The 26,275-nt window shown below is 36.0% G+C and overlaps 1 protein-coding gene across 2 annotated transcripts in view; it reads right to left on the bottom strand.

The window, feature by feature from the left end:
- Positions 1 to 2,699: 2,699 nt before the first annotated feature.
- The window catches only part of LOC150082672 (vesicle-associated membrane protein-associated protein A-like), a 152,788-nt gene continuing 129,212 nt past the window's right edge, over positions 2,700 to 26,275 (bottom strand). Inside the window, exons 5-6 of one of the 2 annotated variants that reach the window (XM_090378741.1) lie at positions 25,051 to 25,149; positions 2,700 to 3,749 (exon numbers count right to left, since the gene is read on the bottom strand). In XM_090378741.1, coding sequence (XP_090234867.1) covers positions 3,513 to 3,749; positions 25,051 to 25,149 — 336 coding nt within the window. In that variant the 3' untranslated portion in view covers positions 2,700 to 3,512. The remainder of the gene's footprint in view (positions 3,750 to 25,050; positions 25,150 to 26,275) is intronic. The other variant, XM_090378740.1, reaches the window with a different exon arrangement.

Genomic DNA, 26,275 nt, shown 5'->3' with positions numbered 1-26,275 from the left:
ATATATTTCCCAAATCATGATTTTAAACAAGCCTTTCATATTTTTTTTAAATTCACATTCTCTTGGTTAAATATATTCTTATGTGTATCAGAGCATATATAACTAAGCAAAATAAACGATAAAATGTGCTGAACTTAGTTTTATACACAGTAGCTGCCCTACTAAACAGCAGAATAACATATGGCAAATCACATATTTATTTCTGGTTTATGATCTTTACTACTAACTAAAGTCATGTGAAAAAAGTGCCAAACCTCTTTTCATAACATATAGCATTTGGTTATCACTAGCAGGATCTTAAATCAACAACCAATATCAAACTGTCCATTTTTCTATAGAATTTTATAGTTAAAAGATGAATATCCATTCCTTCTTTACTTAAAATAAAACAAAGTATAAAAAAGCTTAACACATCTTTACAAAAGATAGGATTTTGCATTTTTATCCTAGTAATGCTTTTGGAACAAATTTGCAATAAGCATGCACTATTAGTACAACAAAATTTTTGGTGCATCCCTCTTTTCTTGAAAAGAGAAAGACTACCACCACAAGCGTGGTTATTAAGTACTTCCAATACATTGGATACTGTGAGCCCTCTAATCAACAACTATATTATATCAGAAAGCTTTACACATTGAGCTAATACTATTGGACAGGCAATTACAAAAGCTCCCATAATAAATGCTGGTAACTGTACCTGGATGATAGCCATATCATTACAAAATACATAGTAATCACCTTAATTATACAAGACAGAGCTACAAAATATAGTACGGAACTTTTTTTTTTCTTCAAATTATCACTAAAAGCTCTCATATTTCTTGTATCACTAAGAGCTAAGCCAACCTAGTAATCCATTTTATATCCAGATAACTGATTAACATTTCTATTTTTTTTATTTTTTTTTTATATATCTTCAAGGAATTTTAATACCATACATACATTTTTATACACGTTTGAATATCATCTATTGTAACAAAACCAATTCTGACAGTTATACTTGTTCTACAAATTCAAGTAATTTTTCCTATTTTGAAATTAAGTTTACTCAACAGAGTATGTACGTTACACACACATACACACATATTAATTTACAATTACAAACATCTGTAAAAAAAAAAAAAAAAAAAACACCTGTTTAAAGGAATATCTGCAATGTCTGTATTGAAAGAAATGGATTTTTGTTTCCAAACTATTTCTCCAATACAAAAGCTGAAATTTAATTATTATGCAGACCACTTAACAATGAATTTATAGTTTTTGGTACTTTATGATATTGCAGTTTACACAATAAATTTAACACTACACAGCCATTTTATAAAGAATAACTTTAATTTTGAAGTGAAGTCTAAATTTGTATAGTCCACAAATCAGTAAATGCAATCCAAAATTTATTATTCTTAATGCTGTTTACATATTTTTTTGATTTATGGTTTTGTTTAGGTTCTTGCATCACCTTGCACTGCAAGTAAACACATTTTGTCCATGATACTAATGAAATTGAAAAAGAAAGAAAGAAAAAAGCAATTGTCCATTTTTATTTTTTGAACATACTTTTAAACAAAGAAACTATTCTATAAGATATGAATTTAATATAAAAAACTTTTAGTCAATTCTTTGTATTAAAATCGGCATACTAGAAAAATGGCATTATGATATGAAGAAAACTAACAAATATACTAATGGTTTTATTTATTTTAAATTGATATATGCATTCATGCACAGCTTCACGGAAGAGTACCGAGTTAAGTAATGCAAAGTTATTTCTGAAAAGAAACTATTTCAAGATGTACTGACATGAATTTCTCTGTTGAAAAACCTTTTTGCTATCAAGCTGTCAGAATTTAATTAAGTTTGGAATGATTTTATTTATACATTTTTAAAAAGACAGTATTTTGCCATATTTTTCTTTTCAATAATTATACTGAATTAATTTTTAGAGTTGAATTTCCAGAGATACATGGGAGAGAACTGTCCACTCAATGTAATGCTTACATAATGATTGTTATTCTAATAAAAATGTGTTCAATCTAAAAAAAACTATAATTGCAGAAATTGAAGACAATTAAAATATCACTAAATATTATCAGCTTTGAATGTTGTTCAGCTTTCTAAATAAGCTAAGGCTTTAGAAATGTTTTATTAAAAAAAAAAAAGTGTTTTAGATAAGTTGTTAGTGTTATATTAATGACGTTTGCTTTAAATATTCACTTAGCTGAATGCTTTCCTCCCAAATTCCAACAGTTTACTAAATTTGAAAATAAATAAAAATCACCCCATCAAAAAACAAGTTAACAAAAGAGTGCTGTTCCAGTAGATAGCAGGATTATTTGTAAGAGCTATTTTTTGATTCCATTATAATATAATTGAAATAAAAAAAATTCAAATTAATAAAATTTCTTATTTTTGTTGGATATTTGAAAGGACATTAAAAAACATAATGGTATCACTGCTATACAAGTTCCTGTTTATTTCATAACAGTTTAAAATACAATAGATGATTATTTAAAAAAAAACTAAATCTGAAACTTATATTAAAAATTTTTTAAAATACATTTGACTGGATTTCAAGCAGGGAGGGGGGGGAAGAAAAGAATCACTAAATTTTCAGTATTCCCAATACAAAAAAAATCTACATTTAACAATATTCTGAAATCTAATGAACTGAATTTACAAACTGATTAAAGCTCAAATTGCCATGTATGTAATTTTTTTAAATGCTTAACAAAAATCTACAGTTATGACATTTTCTAGTTGAAACTTAAAGCTAGTATTTGCTTTCACAAAAATTTAAACCAGAAAAACTTCTATACTGCACTAATTTAACATTACCAATGGCATCCATGTGATGTACAAATTTAATTAGAATAAACAAAACAAGGCACTTGTAAACTTTACTAACAGAACACACACCTCCAATTTCTTATAACATTTCAAATGCAAATGAAAGAAACTTTACTGACATAGTTCATGATTTTAACCATGGTGATAACTATTAAAAATTGGGGGGGAAAAATCTGAAATGATGTAGTCTAACAATAAAAAAAAAAAAAACTTTAAAAGTGAAAATTTAAAATATGAAAAAGGAAAATGCCCTTGTTTTGATATGGATTGGATTTCTTCAAAGCTTCAAAAACTTGAAGCCAATGTATCATGACTGTATACTGCTAGCAAACACATGCAAACCTACATATGACAACCAGTTTAAATGCATCTTTCACATTATGACTTTACTTCAGCAGCAACACAGTCTTAAAGGTTGAATACTTGCAAAAAAGTAAACATAACAAACAAGCTTGGAGACCATGTTCTATATGCAAAATATTTTTGTAGCATGTTTACTGCAATTTTCTTGAAACCTGTACAGAACTAATGCTTCATGCATGTGTTCATTATCATTATGTCCATGTAAACATGATCTGTACTCCACTGAAGAGAGCCTACTTCTTGAGAAACCAGTTGGATGGGAGGAGGAAATAAATAGGGTTTGTAAAGTGCCAAGGAATAAAAGTCTACACAATAAATTTTCCAAGAAAGATACCAAAAAGAAAAATAGCTAGTATAGTTGCCATAAAGAACACAGAAAATTGAGTAGGCTGTGTTGCACCTGGAGGAGAATTTGTCTGCTGTGTATCATGAGGCCTTTGAGATTGTTGTAATGTTGTGGCTGATGCCTGTAAGCCTGAGGAGTGCTGTTCTGAAGAATTTCCTGAGCCACCACGAGTAACTCTCAGCCGCAGACCTTCCTCCTACAAAAAAAAAAAAAGTGAATGCATTATTTTTAATAATAAATTACAATTAATTCTATCCAATATAGCCTACTTAAATTATTAAGCATATATATTTAGCATTTAACCCAGAGTCAACAACCTATGTCAATGGTATCAAAAGGTGGCACTGTAAGACAATTTCATTTAATCATCCCAACAAGACAGCTGTGAAAGTTGTCGCAAAGAGTAAGCACGAAAGCATTCTAATTTAAATTCAGAGGCTCCACAAATGTTTTCCAACTCATCCTGTGTTGAGGATGAGTTGGAAAGTTATCAGCAGCTGCTTTCCTTGCATGTAGGCTGCCAACACAAACAAATGATCAAGAGTGAACCAGGCACACCACCCAAAATGCTGCAGACCCAATCTTTAGATGTTCATATAAATGTAAAAAGTATGCATTTATGAAAATAGTCAATTTGCAACACTAAAATATCTTATTCATAATTGCAGCAGAAGTTTTTAAAATTAAATTCATTTATTCTAGTTGAAACAGGCATCAAATCATTTTGACTTTATGCCCATTTCTGGTAGTTTATAAAAGGGCTTACAATATACATTTTCCTTGAAATTGTGCTTCCAGATCAAATACAACAAATATACAAATTTGAAACTTTTTTTTTTTTTTTTTTTTTAAATTGTACCAACAACATTACCCTGCAGAAAAAAAGTTTGCAACAATGAATACTCTATAGGTGATGTGAAGAAAGTTCAGCATACAGCAATGAGCAAAAGGTATTTATTGCTAAGGAATAAATAAATGAGTAGCACTCAAGTTTCATTCTGCACAATATAAAATGGATGCAAATTTTTCTTATGTGACAAGTTTTGTCACATCTATCAACAAAAATAATTTCACTTTTTTAAGTTTTGTTACTAGATTCAAGTAAACATAAAGAAAGTGTATGACAGTGTATTAAAAAAAAAAAAAAAAAAACTGCTTTAGAAATTGTACGTAAGCTGAAACACATTGGGATCATATATAAGATCCTCAGGATGGATGGAAATGGAATGGCAATGTGATGGGGAGGATATTTTTATATCCCATGATCAACCCTATGAAGTCCATTGAAGCATGTCACTAATATCCATGTTGTGGGTAGTTTTTTTTTTTTTTTTTATAGATGCATGTTCATGGTCTGAAAAATCTAGAATAACTCATGGAAGAAACCCTACTCCCTCAGACTGATATACTTCTGTTTATAGCACTATCCTGCTTTTTTCTTCTGGTCTCATGAAGTCCCATGCATTTTTTAATGTCTATAGCACTCCCATTTAAAATGCTTTCCTGGTATAATTCAAAGTTCCAAGAAGGAATAAATCTGCATGTAACCCTTCTTCCTCTCTGGTTTTGAGAAACCAATGATAGAGATTAGGTCCCACTGAGAGGGCGCTGACTCTCTTTAGAAAATACAGCTGCGAGTTACAGGCTCTGAAAAAAACGATAAGTGTTTGCTTTTTATTTACATAATTGTTATTTTATATTGTACTTAATACGTAGTCTTATAGTTCTAATTACGCTGGTTATTTTTATTTTAATTTATATAAGCAGTTTTTGTAGATATACATAATACTTTATAAAACCGTTAGTCCATTTGAATCTTGCAGGCATTGTTTTTTGTATATAGTGATAGGGAATTCAAATTTTTAATTGAGGTAGCTAGGTAGCTCTAATGTATAATTATATAAACAGTAATACACTTCACTGTTTCTATTAGATAGCGTAGTATTGACATTTAATTTAATTTAATTTATTGATCTTATTAATTTAAAATATCATGCCCCAAACTAGAGCAGCAAAGCAACGGGCACAAAGTGGCAGGAGTGCTGTGACTCGGGGGAGAACTGAGGGGGGCGATTCTCCAACGCATCACAGCCTAAAAAAAAAATGTGCAACTTGTGAATTGTTTGCCGAACTATCTGGAACGGAACATGATATTGCCATGGGGGGATGTCTTTGTGTGTGCGTGATGTAAGGAGTGTAAGGAAATCAGGCGACAACTCAGCATTGTTATGGGCCTATATGAGAGTTTGAAGGACAGAGTCGATGCCCTCGAAAGATCTAAATTGAGGGGCCGATCAGGCTCTCAGCTGCCCACATCAACGCCAGAGCTTGCACTTGGTCATCATGCAACACAGCGGCAACCCCCAAGGCAGATTGCGCTGGTCCCAAAGGAACTAGTAGTTGTTGGTGACTCTATTGTCAGGGAAACGAGGAACATCCTTTGTAAAAAGGATAGGTGGAACAGGACCAGGGTATGTCTGCCAGGGGCAAAGGTTGATGACGTTGTAGAGCAGATATCATCTTTTAGGGGCACAAAAGGTGATATAGTTGTGCACGTTGGCACTAATGATATTAAGAGTAGGAGACCGGCAGAATTACTTAACAAGTACAGGTCACTGATGAAAAAAAGCCGTGAATTAGGGTTGAATTTGAAAGTGTCTGCAATTCTGCCCAGACACAATAGGAGGGAGTATATGATCAGAGCCTTGTCGATCAATTCGGCCCTGGAAAGATTGTGCAAGGCTCAAGGGATAGAATTTTTTTCAGCCTGGATTGTACTTGTTATAACAGGAGAGACTGCTTCTACAGGGATGGGATACACTTAAATAGAAAGGGTGCAAGAATATTTGCTGATGCTTTCGAGGCAGTGTTAGGTGGGTCGGAAAACTGCTAGCTTGGGGGGGGGGGGATACAAGGACTAATAGTTTAACAGTAGCCGCAGGCAGAGGTGAAGGTGATTCTTGCACTTCTATTAGAATAAGTAGTGACCTGGAGCGAGGGGTGTTGGGGGTTTCAGGGACGGATGGTAGTCATCTTGAAATAGGTGGGTGTATGGAATGTGTTAGGGTAACTAGGAATAGGAGCGTGTATGCTTGCATGTATACCAATGCTAGAAGTATAGTAAATAAATTTGATGAATTTGAAGTGTTGGTCAAGACATCAAAGGCAGATATTGTTGGGATAGCAGAGACGTGGTGTCACACAGATATAAGGAATGCAGAACTGGAATTTGGGAAGTACAATGTGTACAGAAAGGATAGAAAGGGAGGAGGTGTTATGCTGTTAATAAAGAAAAACATAAAATCAAAAGAAGTGCATCCAGTTGATATAGATGAACAGTGCACTGTTGAGTCAGTTTGGTGTGACATAAGCACTGCGAAAGCAAAAATTAGAGTAGGAGTGTGTTATAGGCCTAATGACTTGAATGGGTACAATGAACAATTGTACAGAGAAATAGAGTGGGCTAGTAAATCGGAATGTCTTATAATGGGGGATTTTAACTTCCCAGATATTGACTGGAACTTGTGGGTTGGGCACTCGCACACTAGTCAGACTTTTGTGGATTTATTGGATGATTGTTTTCTGCAGCAGCATGTTCGAGAGGCAACCAGAGAAAGTAATACTCTTGATCTGGTTATCAGTAGTGATCATTCGTGTATTAAGAATTTGCAGACAAAAGAACCACTAGGTGGCAGTGATCACAGTGTACTGAGGTGGGATTTACTTGAAGATTTAATTACCATCAGGGGTAAAGGAAAGGGTTTTTGCTTCCGTAAAGGCGAGTACAGTGGTCTCCCGACAGTTTTTAAATTCTGTACAGTGGGATCAACTGACGATGTTACCAACAGTAAATTCTAAGTGGGAAGCATTCAAGGAATTAATCGTGGAAGCTACTAAAAGGTTCATACCTATTAAGAAATATTGTTCAATGTTTAGGCCTAAATGGTTATCTAATGAACTATTGAGACTCGTAACAGAGAAGAAAAATGCATGGGATGCATATAAATTATCAAGCGACTCAGAAGCCTATGGCAGATATAAGTTAATCTGTAATCAGGTCACAAAGGAGGTTCGGCAGGCGAAGGCAGATTACGAGAAATCCTTGGCAAAAGATGCTAAGAAAAACAGCAAGGATTTCTTTACTTATATAAACTCTGTTGAAAAAAAGCCGTGAATTAGGGTTGAACTTGAAAGTGTCTGCAATTCTGCGCAGACACGATAGGAGGGAGTATATGATGAGAGCCTTGTCGATCAATTCGGCCCTGGAGGGATTGTGCAAGGCTCAAGGGGTAGAATTTTTTTCAGCCTGGACTGTACTTGTTAACAGGAGAGATTGCTTCTACAGGGATGGGATACACTTAAATAGAAAGGGTGCAAGAATTTTTGCTGATGCTGTCGAGGCAGTGTTAGGTGGGTCGGAAAACTGCTAGTTGGGGGGGGATACAAGGACAAATAGATTAACAGTAGCCACTGGCAGAGGTGGAAGTGATTCTTGCACTGCTTCTATTGAAATGAGCAGAAGTCTGAAAAACAAGATGCAGGATATTTCAGAGACTGCTGGTAGTCATTGCGGTACAAGTAAACACATGGGTTGTGTTAGGGTAGCTAAGAATAGAAACAGGTGCATGTATACCTGCGTGTACACCAATGCTAGGAGTTTGGTAAATAAATTTGATGAATTTGAGGTATTGCTCAAAACATCAAAGGCAGATATTGTTGGGATATCAGAGACGTGGTGTCACACAGATATAAGTAATGCGGAACTGGAATTTGGGGAATACAATGTGTATAGAAAGGATAGACAGGACAGGAGGGGAGGAGGGGTTATGCTATTAATTAAGAAACACATAAAGTCCAAGGAAGTGAAGCCAGTCGACATCGATGGACAGGGCAGTGTCGAGTCAGTTTGGTGCGACATAAGCATAGGGAAATCAAAATTGAGAGTAGGAGTGTGCTATAGGCCTAATGACTCTGATGAGTATAATAAGATATTGTACAGGGAAATAGAGTGGGCCAGTAAATCTGAGAGTCTTATAATGGGGGACTTTAATTTCCCAGATATTGACTGGAATTTGTGGGTTGGTCACTCGCACACTAGCAAGGCTTTTGTGGATTTATTGGATGATTGTTTTCTACATCAGCATGTTCGTGAGGCAACAAGAGGGAGCAATACTGTTGATCTGATTATCAGTTGTGATTCTTCATGCATTAAGAACCTGCAGATAAATGAACCACTAGGTGGCAGTGATCACAGTGTGTTGAAGTGGGATTTACTCAAGGAGGTAACTACCAGCAGAGGTAAAGGGAAGGGTTTTTGTTTTCGTAAAGGCGACTATGATGGTCTGAGACAGTATTTAAATTCTATACAGTGGGACCAACTGATGATGTTACCAACAGCAAACTCAAAATGGGAAGCATTCAAGGAACTAATCTTGGAGGCTACCAGGCTTTACATACCAACTAAGAAATATTGTTCAAGGTTTAGGCCTAAATGGTTGTCAGATGAACTAATGAGACATGTGGCAGAGAAGAAAAATGCATGGGATACATACAAATTAATGGGTGACATGGAAGCCTATGATAGATATAAGTTGGTCTGTAACCAAGTCACAAAGGAGATTAGGCAGGCAAAGGCAGACTATGAAAAATCCTTGGCAAAGGATGCAAAGAAAAACAGAAAAGAGTTTTTTACATACTTGAACTCGAAAAGGAAAGGGATGAATCAGATTGGTCCACTGGATATTGATGGTTCAACAGTTGAGGATCCTGCTCAGGTGGCTAACAATCTAAACGAGTATTTTGCATCTACATTCACGCATGAGGAGTTATTCAGGAAGGAGAATGATGTAGGTAAAGTAAACATTGGCAGTGAGCTGGATGATTTTGTAATAACTGAGAGGAAAGTGGAGGAGAGATTGTTGAGGATAAACATAAAAAAGGCACCTGGGGTGGATGGGATCTATCCAGTTATATTAAAGGAGGCAGCAAAGGAAGTATGCAAACCCCTAGCCATAATTATGAGAGCTTCTTTGGACTCAGGGGAGGTGCCCATAGACTGGAGATGTGCAAATGTAACCCCAATTCACAAAGGAGGATCAAAGGCTGACACAAGTAATTATAGACCTGTTAGTTTAACTTCTGTTCCAGGTAAATTAATGGAGGCACTGGTTAAAGAAGCACTGCAGGATCATCTAGACAAGAATTCAGTTATAGCTCAGACGCAGCATGGTTTTGTTAAGGGCAGGTCTTGCCTGACCAATTTGATTGGATACTATGATGTAGTCACAAAAGAACTGGATGCAGGGAATAACTTTGATATTATATATTTGGATCTTAGAAAGGCTTTTGATACTGTTGCACATGGAAGACTGCTGCACAAATTGGAGCAGTGTGGCATTGGAGGCAAATTGCTGCTATGGATAAGGGGATGGTTGAGTGGCAGAAGACAGAGAGTGGTAATCAATGGACACTGCTCAACGTGGACTAATGTTATTAGTGGAGTTCCTCAAGGTTCAGTGTTGGGTCCGTTGTTGTTTTCGGTGTTTATGAATGATATTGATGATGGGATATCAAGTTTAATGTCCAAGTTTGCAGATGATACAAAGGTTGGCAGGGTCGTTAAGGACAATACTGACGCTATGCTGCTGCAACAGGATCTGGAAAGGTTGAACAGATGGGCTGAGAGGTGGCAAATGAGGTTTAACATTGACAAATGTAAAGTGCTGCATATGGGAAACAGTAACCCCAGAGCAACGTATCAACTCTGCGGTACTACACTGACAGTGGTGGAGAATGAAAAGGACCTGGGGGTAATTGTGCAGGCAGATATGAAGTTCTCTGAGCAGTGCAGACGAGCTGCAAGAGTAGCGCATGGTGTCTTGTCAATGATATACAGGAATTTTTCTAGCAGGGATAAGGAGGTGATTATTCCCTTGTATAAGGCAATGGTAAGGCCACATCTTGAGTACTGTATACAGGTCTGGAGGCCTCATTTCAAGAAGGATGTAGAGCTGCTGGAACGGGTACAGAGAAGGGCAACAAGATTAGTAAATGGAACAAAGGGTTGCTCTTACGAAGAAAGGCTTAAGTTTTGCAAATTACAGAGTCTGGAGACTAGGCACCGGCGAGGTGATCTGATAGAGGTGTATAAGGCTTTGAATGGTTTGAGCATGCTCAATGCCAATGGGATTCTTCATCTTTCTCAGAATAATCACCTCAGAGGGCATAAATTCAAATTGAGGAAGGACGGATGTCGGATAGATGTGCGGAAATTTGCCTTTGGCCAGCGGGTGGTTGGTTGGTGGAACCGACTTCCATCACTTGTTGTTGAAGTTGATAGCCTAAACAAATTTAAAGCTCAACTGGACAGGTATTTCGAACGAACGGAGGGGTGAAATGGGAGTGGTGTGTTTTTTTTTTTTTTTTTGGCTGATGCTGAATAAGCTTGCTTTCTTGCATCATATGCCTCTGCTAATGCTAATGCTAAAAGGAAGGGGATGAATCTGATTGGTCCACTTGACATCGATGGTTCGACTGTTCATGATCCTGCTCAGATAGCAAACAAACTGAATGAGTATTTTGCATCTACATTCACACGTGAGGAATTATTAAGGTTTGAAAATGGCAGAAGGTTATCAAATTGTAGCAAGATACTTAATGATTTTGTAATAACTGAGAGCAAAGTGGAAGAGAAATTGTTGAAGTTAAATGTAAGAAAAGCACCTGGGGTGGATGGGATCTATCCAGTTAAATTAAAGGAGGCGGCAAAGCAACTAAGCAAACCCTTAACCATAATTATGAGAGCATCCTTGGACTCAGGGGAGGTTCCCACGGACTGGAGATGTGCAAATCTATCCCCAATTCACAAAGGGGGATTGAAGGGTGACACGAGTAATTACAGACCAGTTAGTTTAACTTCTTTTCCAGGTAAAATAATGGAGTCACTGGTTAAAGATGCATTGCAGGATCATCTAGACAAGACTGCAGCAATAATTCAGACAGCATGGGTTTGTTAAGGGAAAGTCTTGTCTGACAAATTTGATAGGATATTATGATGTGGTTACAAAGGAACTGGATGCGAAAAATAATTTTGATATCATATATTTGGATTTCAGGAAAGCTTTTGACACTGTTGCGCATGGAAGACTATTGTACAAATTGGAGCGGAATGGTATTAAGGGTAAGTTGCTACAATGGATAAAAGGATGGTTAAGTGCTAGAAGACAGAGGGTGGTAATCAATGGGTGCTGCTCTTCTTGGACTAATGTTATTAGTGGAGTCCCACAGGGTTCGGTGTTAAGTCCACTGTTGTTTTGTATATTTATCAATGATATTGATGAAGGTATATCAGGCTTAATGTCGAAGTTTGCAGATGATACAAAGGTTGGCAGGGTTGTTAATGACAGTAATGGCAGTGTGCTACTGCAACAGGATCTAGATAATTTGGGCATATGGGCTAAGAAGTGGCAACTGAAGTTTAACCTTGACAAATGCAGAGTACTACATATGGGTAGAAGTAACCCCAGAGAAACGTACCAACTGTACTACACTTAAGGTGGTAGAAAATGAAAAAGACCTGGGAGTAATTGTGCAGGCAGATATGAAGTTTTCTGAGCAATGCAGACAGGCTGCCAGGGCAGGTCATGGGGTTTTGTCAATGACATATAGGAATTTTGCTAGCAGGGAAAAGGAGGTGATTATACCTTTGTATAAGGCAATGGTCAGGCCACAGCTTGAGTACTGCGTACAGGTCTGGAGGCCTCATTTTAGGAAGGATGTAGATTTACTTGAGCTTGTACAGAGAAGGGCAACAAGATTGGTGAGGGGAATGAAGGGATCCTCTTACCAAGAGAGGCTTAAGTTCTGCAAATTGCAGTGGCTGGAGACTAGGCACCTGCGCGGTGATCTGATTGAGGTATATAAGGCCTTGAATGGGTTGAGCACGCTGAATTCTGATGGGATCCTTCCACTTGTTCAGATTACGAATCTAAGGGGGCATAAATTCAAATTAAGAAAAGACAGATGTAGAATAGATGTGCGGAAATTTTCCTTTAGCCAGCGGGTGGTTAATTGCTGGAATAAACTTCCATCTGTCGTTGTGGAAGTTGATAGGTTGAATAAATTTAAGGAGGAACTGGACAGGCATTTGGAGGGAATGGTGTGATTTTTTTTTTTTTGGCTGATGCTGCATAAGCTCATACATTTGCTTTCTTGCATCACATGCCACTACTACTACTTATAATACTCTTTAGAACCAATCCCAGCAAAGGTGGCATAATAGGAATTTACTATTATTGTGTACACATAATAGGAATTTACTAACACACACACACACACCCCTCCAAAAAGAACTAATAACAATGACCTTTCTGCCAATTACTTAGACTTGGATATTAGCATCAATAACTCACATAATGCTATAAACATATATAACAAAAGAGATGCTTTTAACTTTAGGCAGTCAATTTCTCAGTTTCTCCCATTGACATTCCAACTTACCTAAAAAAAGTACATTCAAATATAATACTCTCTCAATGCATCAGGGTTACAACAGTAGTCTGTTCTTAGATAATATGAAAAATCCATAATAAACTTCTTGGCAATAATTTCCCTTCAGCCTTCCTTAACCATAATTTTAAGAAAGCACTTATATTAAATATAAAAAGCTGATTGACAACCATGCTGAAATTAACAGTATAATCGCAGGTTGATATTCCTTTTACAATTCAGGCTTGTCTATAATGTATAGACAATACCCTCTAGCCTCCTTGGTGTCTCACGGTCTAGAAAACTTGTGCCCACCAGTTGGCTAATTACGAGGGTATTATATTTTGATTTTCATTTCTTATATTACTTGGCATATGTTTATAATAATATTATAACACTACTGACTTAAACACATGAAGCATATGCCCAGACCTATGTCCAGGGTTCTACTATGGATAACGGATTTTGCAACCACAAACTGCCCAAGCACCACAATTTCCCTCTTCTTCCAATTACTTCTTACTGTAAAGAAAAAAGTAATTGGAAGAAGAAGAAAATTTACTTTTTACTGTAAAGTAAAAAGTAAAAATAAAAGGGTTCGTACACCCTTTATTTTTTATTTCTCATGCGCGATTAGGTTAACCGGAATCAATATTCGAGATGTTATCTCTCCTTTTTTCATCTCCAACAAAGTTTAGAGCTTTTTTTTTCTCTACTTTGTAAGTTTGATATTTCTCCCCTGTACTCCCTTGTTTATGCTTCATTTGTTTAATTGCCAACATTCCTACTACATGGGTAACTTTGACCTATTTACATCTTCTCCCCTTCCCACACTTGAAGTTACTTCAAGTTGTTATAAATACGCCAAGAACTAATTTGCTAACTTCTTTGGTTCACCAATACAGCTTAACTGACATTTGCTCCCCTCAGCCCATTTCACCTACTTCTGCTTGACACTGGCATTAGTTGTCTGCCTTCGTCAATATCATCGTCTGCATTTTACATTACTTTTGTTTGTTTTTTTCAATTTCTCTTAGGTTGCTTTTTATTTAATCTTATCCTAATTTTTACTTTTATTTCCATTTTTTACTTTAGATTTGATATGGATTTCATTCCTTTCCTTGTTGGTCTCTAAGAAATAATGTCAGCCTACTTTTTTTTTTTTTTTTTTATCTCTTGCTATATATTTCATATCAGAAACAGAGGCATTGCTTCTTGCTATATTTCCATTGGTGACACCCTTGATGATGAAGTTAAAATCATTGTATCTATAGCATTAAGTACTATACGTATTTTTATTTAATTTATCTTTTATTTTACATGTACCAATTTTTTTTTTCATTGTTAATACATCTGATGTGGTCTAATCACACTGTATGTATGTATATACACATACACACTTACTGGGTGATTTTTTATTCATCATACTATTTTTTTTTGCAGTTTTGCAAGTTTAAAATTTTTTTTTGTACCAACAACATTACACTGCAGAAAAAAGTTTGCAACAATGAATATTCTAGGTGATGTGAAGAAATGCAGCATACAGCAATGAGCAAAAGGTGTTTATTGTTAAGGAATATTAAAGAAGTTTTAATTCAGTTATTTCTGCTCAAAGATACAACAGTGTGTGTGTGTGTGTGTGTGTGTGTGTGTGTGTGTGTGTGTGTGTGTGTGTGTGTGTGTGTGTGTGTGTGGTGTGTTGAGGTTAGTGGATCAATTTGAGAGAACATGCGTTTTTGACAAAAGAAAAGGTCATGCAAGCCAACTATCATTAAGAATGACAGAAGCTTAGGAAATGAGAAGGGGGTGGTTTTTTTTTTCTTTTGGCTGATGCTATATAAGCTTGCTTTCTCACATCATGTGCCCTTGCTAAGCTAATGCTAAAACCAACTTGGTATGCAAGGCTGATGACATCGTAAGGACAGTATTACTAAAGTTCACAGAAGTACCACAAAACGTCTGAGAATAATCTGACATTTTATTCTTTAAGAAATTAAAGACAGATTGCACTCCATGCAGGTTTAAGTGCTCATTATTTCACCATTTCCAATTATACATCTGATGGAGTTGAATTAAAAACTGTAGAGGAAGAAAGGGATTTTAAGGTTACAATATAGGCAAGAAGGAGGGCCCATAGTTCTATCAGCTATTGCTCAATGATTTATTTATTTATTTTATTTATTTTTTTTTATTTATTGAGCAATAGCTGATAGAAATAGGGAAGTTATAATCCCACAACAAGGAAATTGCAAAACCGTTATTTGAATAATTCTAACAATAAATTATCATTAAAATAATGTGATCTGGTAAGAGGACCAGATCCAACAAAAGATAGAGGTTCTTGAAAATGTCCAAAGAGTGGCAACATACCTAGTGAGACTGAATGAAAGGTAGCCCATGTGAGAAGCAACTTTGAACATGTGCACTACACAGCTTGGTGTTACTACATAGCTCAGAGTAGATTGAAGTGAGGTTTAGAAGGCTCTGGAGAAGGAATGCTGAAATGAAGGGGAAATTTTCATGATGCTACAACCCAGGGGACATATATTCAAAGTAAGGAGGAAAACTTAGACTGCAGCATTGCAAGAAGTTTTTCTTCAGGCAGCAAGTTAACTACTGGAATAAGTTGCCTCCAGGGATAGTTGAGTTCAACAGTTTGAGGAAATTGACCAGTACCTTGAAAGGGAGACACATATAGGGTTTTTATTTATTATTTTTTTGCTACCAAAAGAATGTGGCTTTCTTACATTCCATAGCTAATAATAATACAGTATCTTTTTCAGTCAGGATACAACATGCCACCTTACTAACAGCTAGGCTGTTTGACATTTCATATTTGATCTTGAATATTTCCTGTTTGCTTCAACAGTAACAGAGATTGCTTGTGTGTGCTACATCACAGATAGGATGGTTGAAAGAGCTAAAAATCTGGAGATTCACTCCACATGAGTACAATCAAGTTAAAGGCACACAATTAAAAATCAAACACTAACACACACACACAAAAAAAAAAAAAAAAAAAAAACCCTGCAAGTAAATCCAATACCTGTACTTCATTTCAAAAAGTTATAGAAAGAAGCTTTTTGCCTATGCTTCATCAAGAAGTTTAATCATACATCATCTAACTAAACTGAGAATATAATTTTGGAAAATCAGGCTAAATCACTGTTTTAGTCAGTGGTAAGAGTAAGAGAATAGACCCCTGAATTTGTTTCAAAACTTCCAATAACTGAAAGAGGTTCTTTTATCCATTATAAAATTTATGCCGCCCTGCCAGTGCCATGGAAAAATAAAAACAAACACAGTCGACTTGATAACTTGAAGAGATGAAACTTTTTTTTTTTTTTTTTTTAAATGGGAAAGTATTAAAATTCAAAAGGTTAGTAGATAACCCTTTAAAAGTACAGTAGCCCTTATCAGAATTTTTTTTTTGGGTGATAAAATTAAGTTTTATAGCTACAGAACTGCATTAAAAACGGCAAACTTATAAAGTCGATTTAAAATATTAAGAAAGAAGGTCTAATGAATTTTCTTCGTCAGTTTCCAATTCCATAATGTCCTCAAATATGATTTACTGCAGAAAAATTACTTTCTGTTGCAGTTATTGGAAAGCCCATAAGTCTACACAGTAGTCCTACTGCCTTCCAAGCAATCATCTTGTTTCATCCTGTTGCACTTCTTATGTTTGCATCTGAAAAATTATCTCTGCATCACTTAAACACTCAATTTCAATATCAACATCCTCCTTATCCTCTACAACAGAACTTATTACTAGAAATCTGGCTAACCAGAAAATTTACAATTACATTTTCTATAACAGCATGGCAAGCTTTCCTTGCTATTTCCATAGGTTTCTGTATGACTTTCTTGTATTTTTTTTTTTTTTTTTGTAAAATTTGGAATAATTCTTTAGCCTAAGGGATGAAGCTTCAACGCAGTTAAAGCAGCAGAATTTAACTGAAATGGCACTTTACATTGTAATAACACAGAGCTATGTAAATGTCAGTAAAGTACATTTTTGAGGGGGCATAAATTTATATTGAGGAAGGATGGTTGCAGAGTATATGTGCAGAAGTTTGCCTTTAGTCAACGGGTGCGGGTGGTTGATTGCTGGAACAAACTCCCATCTGATATATTGTGGAAGTGGACAGCTAGAATAAATTCAAGGAAGAACTTCATAAACTGTTGGAGGGGGATCAATAAGTGAAATGGGAAGGCTTTTTTGTTGCTGACACTGTATAAGCTTGCTTTCTTACATCATTTGCCACTATTAATTTTTTTTTTTTTTTAATCTGCTTTAATACAATTTAACTTCAGCAGGGGAGAGGAAAAAGAAAAAGAAAAAAAAAAAAAAATAGCAGCTTTGGATATCAAAGCCTTACAAACACCAGTACAGTTAGTCTCCGACTTATGTAAGCCCGAGTTACATAACTTTGAGCATAAATTTTTTTGGTAAAATGGCAAAGATACTTTCTGTATAATTTTTAAGAGTTGAATGAAGGAATAATAAGTTTTTATTTTCATTATCATACAAACTATGTTAGATAATAACCTGCTGCGTAACTAGAACTTAGGTAAATAACTAGAGTTAACATGTCAATTTTCTGCTTTAAAAATTCTGAAGAAATATTCTACATGTTTGAGACAGGTGAACTATGTCGAAGCACTTCAGAGAAACTCCCAGTGTTCAAGCCACATGAATCGTGTCCCATCAGCAACTTGCTTTGGAGAATTACACTCTAGCCCTTCGTCTCTACATCCTTTCTCTCCTTTCTTTCTGGATTGTAGTCAGTTCAGTTTTGTTTGAGAGCGAAGTGGGAGCTTTTGTTTGCATTTTGTATGTAATATTTTTTACATGTTGAAAGTTATTGTGGTGAAATCGAAATTCACGTCGTCCTACAATTTAACAACTCGCATCATGTAGTGAGTGCTTCATTCACATGTCATAAGGTTTGACAGCATCACTTGTAACTTAACCCTGTGAAGGTCTTTCAGAAAATCTTTTTGACTGTTTAACATACTTTTAGCCTAATAGAATGACAGCGGTACTAATAAATCTACCAAGAAAAGGAAAGCAATCAATTTGGATCAGAAATTTAAAATAATAAGAATGTATGAAAGTGGTCAAACATTAACAAATATATGCAGAATTTAAATTTGTCAGTGTCAACAGTGAACACAATAATAAAGGACAAAGACAGAATACATGAAGCAGTGAAGGGATCGGCATCAGTGAAGCCAACTACAATAATCAAGGCTAGAACAGGACTAATAAACAAGACGGAAAAGTTACTTATTGTTTGGATGGAAGACCAGATCCAAAAACACATCCCTCTTAAGTCACATCACTTTGAGGATCTTAAGAAGAGCGATGATACTGAAACCACCTTTGTTGCAAGTCATGGTTCATTTGACAGATTCTGTAAGAAAAGCAAATATACATACATTGCTGTAAGTTGTGAAGTAGCAAGCACAGATGGTGGAGCTGCCAAAAAATTCAAGGATAAATTGGATGAGGTTATAAGAAATGGTGGTTATTTGCAGCAACAAATATTTAATGTGGATGAGACTAGCCTTTCTTGGGAGAAAAAAAAAAAAAAAAAAAAAGTCTAGTGGGACTTATTTCTATTGAAGAAACGTCTATGTCTGGATTTAAAGCTGCCAAAAACAGGGTAATGCTCTTAGTAGGGGGTAACATTGCGGGTTATAAACTTAAACCTTTAGTGGTTTATCACTCGGAAAACCCACGGGCTTTTAAGAGCACTGGCAAGAAATCGCTTCCCGTACACTTCATGGCTAACTCAAAGAGCTGGGTGACAATAACCATGTTCGAAGAATGGTTTCTAAATGTTTGTTCCTGAAGTTGAAAAATATTGCTTACAGTTAGTACCTTTTAAGATATTAATGTCCATGACAATGCTCCTGGTCATCCTAAATATCTAGATGATCTGCACAACAACGTGTGTAGATCATCTAGATTACTACTTAATACACGTAAAACCGTTGTTTTGTTCGAATCTTGCAGCCATTGTTTTTCTATATAGAGTAGTAGGGAATTCAAATTTTTAATTGTGGTAACTAGGCAGCTCTAACGTATAATTATATAGTGTAAGACTTCCATCCCTTGTCGTGGAAGTTGATAGCCTAAATAAGTTTAAGGCTCAGCTGGACAGGTATTTCGAACGAACAGAGGGGTGAAGTGGAAGTGGTTATTTTTTATTTATTTATTTATTTATTATTTTTTTTGGTTGATGCTGCATAAACTTGCTTTCTTGCATCAAATGCCTCTACCAATGCTAATACGCATCACTGCATTTAGGATTCCATTAGATAGCTTAGTATTGACAATTAATTAATTAAATTTATTGATCTTATTAATTTAAAATATCATACCCCAGACTAGAGCAGCAAAGCAACGGGCACAAAGTGGCAGGAGTGCTGTGACTCGGGAGAGAACTGAGGGGGGCAATTCTCCAACGCAACACAGCCTAAAAAAAAATGTGCAACTTGTGAAATGTTTGCCAAACTCTCTGGAACAGAACATGATCTAGCCAAGGAGGATGTCTTTGTGTGTGCCAGGTGCAGAGAGTGTCTAGAAATTAGGCATCAACTCAGAGTTCTACTGGGCGTCTATGAGAGCTTCAGGTGTAGGGTAGATGCCCTCGAAGAAATTAATGAGGGGCCAATCAGCTCTCAGCTGCCCAACTCAACGCCAGAGCTCACTCCTGAGCATCAGGCAACACAGTGGCAATCTCCAAGGCACTAGTTATTGTTGGTGACTCTATTGTCAGGGAGACAGGGAATATATTGTGTAAAAAGGATAGATGGAACAGGACCAGGGTATGTCTGCCAGGGGCAAAAGTTGATGACGTAAAGCATATGTCATCTTTTAAGGGCACAAAAGGTGATATTGTTGTATATGTTGCAACCAATGACATTAAGAGTAGGAGGTCTGCAGATTTACTTAACAAGTACAGGTCAATGTTGCAAAAAAGTTGTGAAATAGGGTTAAATTTGAAAGTGTCTGCAATTCTGCCCAGACATGATAGGAGGGAGTACATGATGAGAGTCTTGTCAATCAATTCGGCCCTGGAGGAAATGTGCAAGGCTCAAGGGGAAAAATTTTTTTCAGCCTGGTCTGTGCTTGTTAACAGGAGAGACTGCTTCTACAGGGATGGGATACACTTAAATAGAAAAGGTGCAAGAATATTTGCTGATGCTATTGAGGCAGTGTTAGGTGGGTCGGAAAACTGATAGCGTGGGGAGATTCACAGACTAAAAGGTAAAAAGTAGCCGCAGGCAGAGGTGAAAGTGATTCTTGCACTGCTTCTATTGTAATGAGCAACAGCCTAGAGAGCAAGTTTCTGGGGATTTCAAGAGCTGCTGGGAGCCATCATGAAACAAGTAAATAACATGGGCTGTGTTAGGGTAACTAACGGTAAGAAGAAGTGCATGTATACTTGCATATACACTAATGCTAGAAGTACAGTTATTAAAATTGATGAATTTGAAGTGCTGATCAAGACATCAAAAGGCAGATATTGTTGGGATATCAGAGACATGGTGTCACACAGATATAAGCAGTGCAGAATTGAAATTTGGGGAGAACAATGTGTACAGAAAGGACAGACAGGGTAGGAAGGGAGGAGGGGGTTATGCTGCTAGTTAAGAAACACAAAATCTAAGGAAGTGCATCCAGTTGACATGGGTGGACAGCGCAATGTTGAGCCTGTTTGGTGTGACAGACACTGGGAAGGGAAAATGAGAGTAGGAGTATGTTATAGGCCTAATGTTGCTGATGACTACAATGAACAGTTGTGCAGAGAAATAGAATGGGCCAGTAAATCAGAATGTCTTGTAATGGGGGATTTTAAATTTCCAGATACTAAGAGGAACTTGTGGATTGGTCACTCGCACGCTAGCACGACTTTTGTGGATTTATTGGAGGACTGTTTTCTACAGCAACATGTTCAAGGGGCACCTAGAGGGAGTAATACCCTTGATCTGATTATCAACAGTGATGATGCATGCATTAGGAATTTGCAGATAAAGGAACCACTAGGTGACAGAGATCACGGTGTACTGATTTGGGATTTACTTAAAGATGTAACTACCATCAAGGCTAAAGGGAAGGGTTTTTGTTTTCGTAAAGGTGACTACAGAGGTCTCAGACAGTTTTTAAATTCTATAGAGTGAGATCAACCAATGTTACCATCAGTGAATTCTAAATGGGAAGCCTTCAGGGACTTAATCTTGGAGGCTACTAGGCTTTTCATACCAACTGAGAAATACTGTTCAAGTTTAAGGCCTAAATGGATGTCAGATGAATTAATGAGGCTCGTGACAGAGAAGAAAAATGCATGGGATGCATATAAATTATCAGGCGACACAGAAGCCTACGACAGATGAAGACAGATTACAAAAAATCTTTGGCAAAGGGTGCAAAAAGTTCTTTACTTATGAAAACTCTAGAAAGAAGGGGATGAATCAGATTGGTACACTTAACATAAATGGTTTGACTATTGATGATCCTGCTCAAGTAGCTGATAAACCGAATAAGTATTTTGCATCTACATTAACACATGAGGATTTATTCAAGGAGGGGAATGTCAGAAGTTTATTAAACTCTAACAAGAAACTAAGCAATTTTGTGATAACTGAGAACAAAGTGGAGAAAAAATTGTTGAAGTTAAACATAAAAAAAGGTACCTGGGGCAGATGGAATCTATCCAGTTATAATGAAGGAGGCTGCAAGGGAAGTAAGCAAACCTTTAGCCATAATTATGAGATCATTCTTAGAGTTACGGGTCCCCATTGACTGCAGATGTGCAAATGAATCCCCAATTCACAAAGGGGTACACAAATAATGATAGACCTATTAGTTTAACTTCTCTTCTGGGGAAAATAATGGAGTCACTGGTTAAAGAAGTGATACAGGATCACCTAGACAAGACAGCAGCAATAGCTGAGACACAGCGTGGGTTTGTTAAGGGGACGTCTTGTCTTACCAATTTGACTGGATACTACAATGTGGTCACAAAGGAACTGGATGCAAAAAATAATTTTGATATCATATACTTGGATTTCAGGAAAGCTTTTGATACTGTTGCACATGAAAGACTGCTGTACAAATTGGAGCGGTATGGCATTAAGGGCATGTTACTGCAACGAATAAAGGGATGGTTGAGTAACACACAGCTGAGAGTGGTAATAAATGGACACTGCTCTCTGTGGACTAATGTTAATTCACAGAGTCCCCCAGGGTTCGGTGCTGGGCCCATTGTTGTTTTATGCATTTATCAATGATATCGACAAAGGTATATCCGGATTACTGTGCAAGTTTGCAGATGATACAAAGGTTGCAGGGTTGTTAATGACACTAAACACAGTATGCTACTGCAACAGGATCTAGAAAAGTTAGGCAGATAGGCTGAGAAGTGGCATCTGAAGTTTAACATTGAACAAATGCAAAGTACTGCATATGGGTAGCAGGAACTCAAGAGAAACGTACCAACTCTGTGGTACTACACTCAGGGTGGTGGAGAATCTAAAAGACCTTTGGATAATTGTGCAGTCAGATGTGAAGTTCTCTGAGCAGTGCAGATGGGCTGCAAGAGCAGGTCATGGAGTTTTGTCAATGATATATAGGAATTTTGCTAGCAGAGACAAGAGGGTGATTATCTCTTTGTATAAGGCAATGGTCAGGCCACACCTTGAGTACTGTACAGGTCTGGAGGCCTCATTTTAGGTAGTATATAGAGTTGCTAGAAAGAGTACAGAGAAGGACAACAGGATTGGTGAGAGGAACAAAGGGGTGCGCTTATGAAGAAAGGCTTAAGTTCCGCAAGTTGCAGCATCTGGAGACTAGGCACCTGCGAGGTGATCTGATTGAGATGTATGAGGCCTTAAATGGTTTGAGCAGGCTTAATGTTGACAGGATACTTCCGCTCGCTCAGACTAACAACCTGAGGGGGCATTGATTCAAACCGAGGAAAGACAGTTGTAGAATAAATGTGTGGAAGTTTGGCTTTAGCCAACAGGTAGTTGATTGCTAGAACAGACTTCCATCTGTTGTTGTGGAAGTTGATAGCTTAAATAAATTTTATTAAATGAAACGGTGCTGTCTGGGTGGTGGTATCCGCTGAGAATAAATAACAATAGTCTTCTCCACTGGTGAAGTGTTTTTATTCGAGGTAGTACAATACCATGGCAACTCGTTGTGAAGGCAGTCATAATATGAGATATAACCAAAACGATGCCAATTGAATTAATTAAACTACTTTGGTAGATAGCTATGTTAAAATGATGCATTTGCACTAACCTACATATTAAATAAAATTTTAAAAACTTAAATAAAAAAGCTAAAATGTTCTTTACTATATCTGGCATCACAAGAATTGCCTAAGTCAATGTTTTACAAAACCAATACACCAGCTATAATATTCTAAAATTTCAGATAAATTTTTGGACTGTTCATTTGAATTTTTTTTTTGAAAATTTACTAGTCATCCACTACTTGCCTTAAATCCTTTATGATTAAGATCTTTAAGAATTTTCTGCCTTTTCAAAATAACATAAAGGAAATATCTTTTTTTGGCTGAGAAAATCTGCATCAACTGAATTTCTCATTTGTTTTTATTTTGGAGAGATTGAGTATGTTCTGCTTGTTTCCAAATTGCATTCTTATTTGCAAGAAAAGTTGTCTAATGACAACTTTTCTTGCAAATAAGAATGCAATTTCAAATATTAGAAATTTGAAATTCAGCAAGAGTTTCAAATTTCTCAACCTTTTCTATAGCCTGAATGTCAATCTGCAATTGACATTCTTTTAATTTTTGCTTTGGTGCCATCCTGCCTACTACTGAAATTTCCACTAAAGTGGATGTAAGTGGAAAACTGAAACAAGCTAAATACAAATTGTGCTGGGAGCACTTGCTGCACCAATTCACTCCATCTGATAAAATCATCAGCTTTTTTGCCACAGTCTCCTTTGATATAGATGTTTTTAATTAAAAAGTTGTGACAAATGCATACCGATATACAGTGGATTCCGGTTATTTGGGCCACCAGTTAATCGGGGAAAATCTTAAAAAACAGAACCCAATCCAGAAAATAGCCAGGATTTAATTCACTAAGTGGGACAACATGTCGTTTAATTGGGGCAGGAGACCGCAGCACTGGAGATTACCCCACAATTGTCTCCGACCGTACCACATGGTTCAGTCGGATTTCTGGAGGTAACAACCATAAAACAATTAGCAGTCACCTGTTTATTAGGCTTTTCTGTTAGTGCAATCTATCATAAACGGATAGTAAACTCTATCTTATTGAATTTGAGATAATACCGACAGCTGGAATTCTGTGGGTTATTATGGTGAAATGTGTTTACACTTCCATGAAATCTTCAATCATATAAAAAAAATTTAATTTTCAGAATCTTCTCTTCATTCCTATTTTAAAGCTTCGTAACTTGTTACTCCATTCTCACTTGCACGTATCGTGTTCTTTGTTATTGATTGCTTATCTTTTTACTGTTTTAAATATTAACCCCCACCCACAGATGTCAGTGAACAGAAATGTCAACTAGTTAGTATGTACATATTACAGTATGTATTAATTATTCCGATTTTCACGCATCATTTAATTTTTTAATTGGTAAGGTAATAAAGGGTAAATTTGTGCTTAACATATCGTTACTTTTATAGCCTGTGGATAATATTCTTCCTATTTTTGCTAATTAGAATCTCTGTTCAATAGAATTAAAATTCAATTCACGAACGTGATCACAATAATCGGCACTTACTACACATCGTATAGTGAACGGTACTTTGCTATGATGAGTCCATCGTAACATGATTTGATGTTACGATGGGCCAAAATGCACTAGTCCCAAATAACCGGAATCGACTGTATAAATCTTCATTAGTTTTTAGCTTTTGTGCAAATTACTTATAATTACATTTAACATTATCAAAATAAATTTCATAAACAGTAATAATCCTCAAGCATACCTTGAGTTGCTGATTCTCTTGCCTAAGTTGCGACAGCTCGTCTCGTAGCCTTTTATTATCTTCTGCTGCTTTCCTCATTTCCATTTCCACATTGCTTGCCTACATAAAAGTAACATTATACAAAGTTAAACAAAATCATATTTTATTCAGTATTCTAAAACTGTTCCTCCATTTATAATAAGTTCTGGTACTACTACCAAAGTTCAGGATTATGGTATTTCTTTATCATTTAAGTTGGTGAAGCCTCTTTAAAAGTACTAAGTGACCTTAGTCCTGATATTATTCTTTCAGTTAACTGCAATGTGTTATTCATTAAGATATTAATTACCAATGTGCAGCATATTCCAGGTTAGTAGTTTTTTTTTGTTCTTTTCCCCTTAAAAAAAAAAAAATGAATAGATGTGAAGAAAATAACATTTCCATCAAAGAAAGAGCATCCTGAACAGCAACTTTTCCCAGAAATTGTAAATTTGCTGAAAACTATTCTGTGATAACCTTATTACTTTCATTATAGCAACTTGCACTTCAACAGCATCTTTTAAATAATAAACTCATATTTTATATGCTATGCCTAGTGGGTTGTTGTTTAAGGAAAACGGGCCCATGTGCCTAATTCATATCTCTCTCAGATGACAAAAATGCAAGTATAATTCATGGTTATAAAAAAATAAATTTAAAAGTCAGTTCTATCACTAACCACACAATTCCATTTTTTATTTCATTGAAGCAAAGGATTTTTCAGATTTTTTAAAATGTAGCTTAAAGAATTAAAAAAAAAAAAAAAAAAAAAACACTTCACCTATAAAGTCCAATGTATAAGCCAAACCATAATGAAATTTATTGTCTAAATTTGCTGATTTCATATGGAATAACAGAAGTAGCACTTGATAATCATTACTCAAATAAAAGCTGGCAGTACTGATCTAACACCTGCCTTTAACATATTTTGGAAGGAGAACTGGAAGGAACACAATTACATAAACAATTCTCATACCCTGTAAGAATTACAGTACCAGCAGGGTGTGGGTATTAACATACCAAGTATGTTAGCTATACATATATTGTATATTTCTGTGTAAGTGTGTTGCAGAGAACACGTATCACTGTATATCTATGCCCATCTAAGAATAGATGATATTTCCAGCACCCTTTTTTGAACGCTTGTTCAATTAAATATATGAAATATCTATAATCAAATTTCACATTCCTATAGCTACTATTTATA

This window comes from Mastigoproctus giganteus, chromosome 7 (genome assembly GCF_048544385.1).
Source record: "Mastigoproctus giganteus isolate SK-2022 chromosome 7, ASM4854438v1, whole genome shotgun sequence".
Lineage (NCBI taxonomy): Eukaryota > Metazoa > Arthropoda > Arachnida > Uropygi > Thelyphonidae > Mastigoproctus > Mastigoproctus giganteus.
This window is presented reverse-complemented; position numbering and strand designations above follow the sequence as displayed.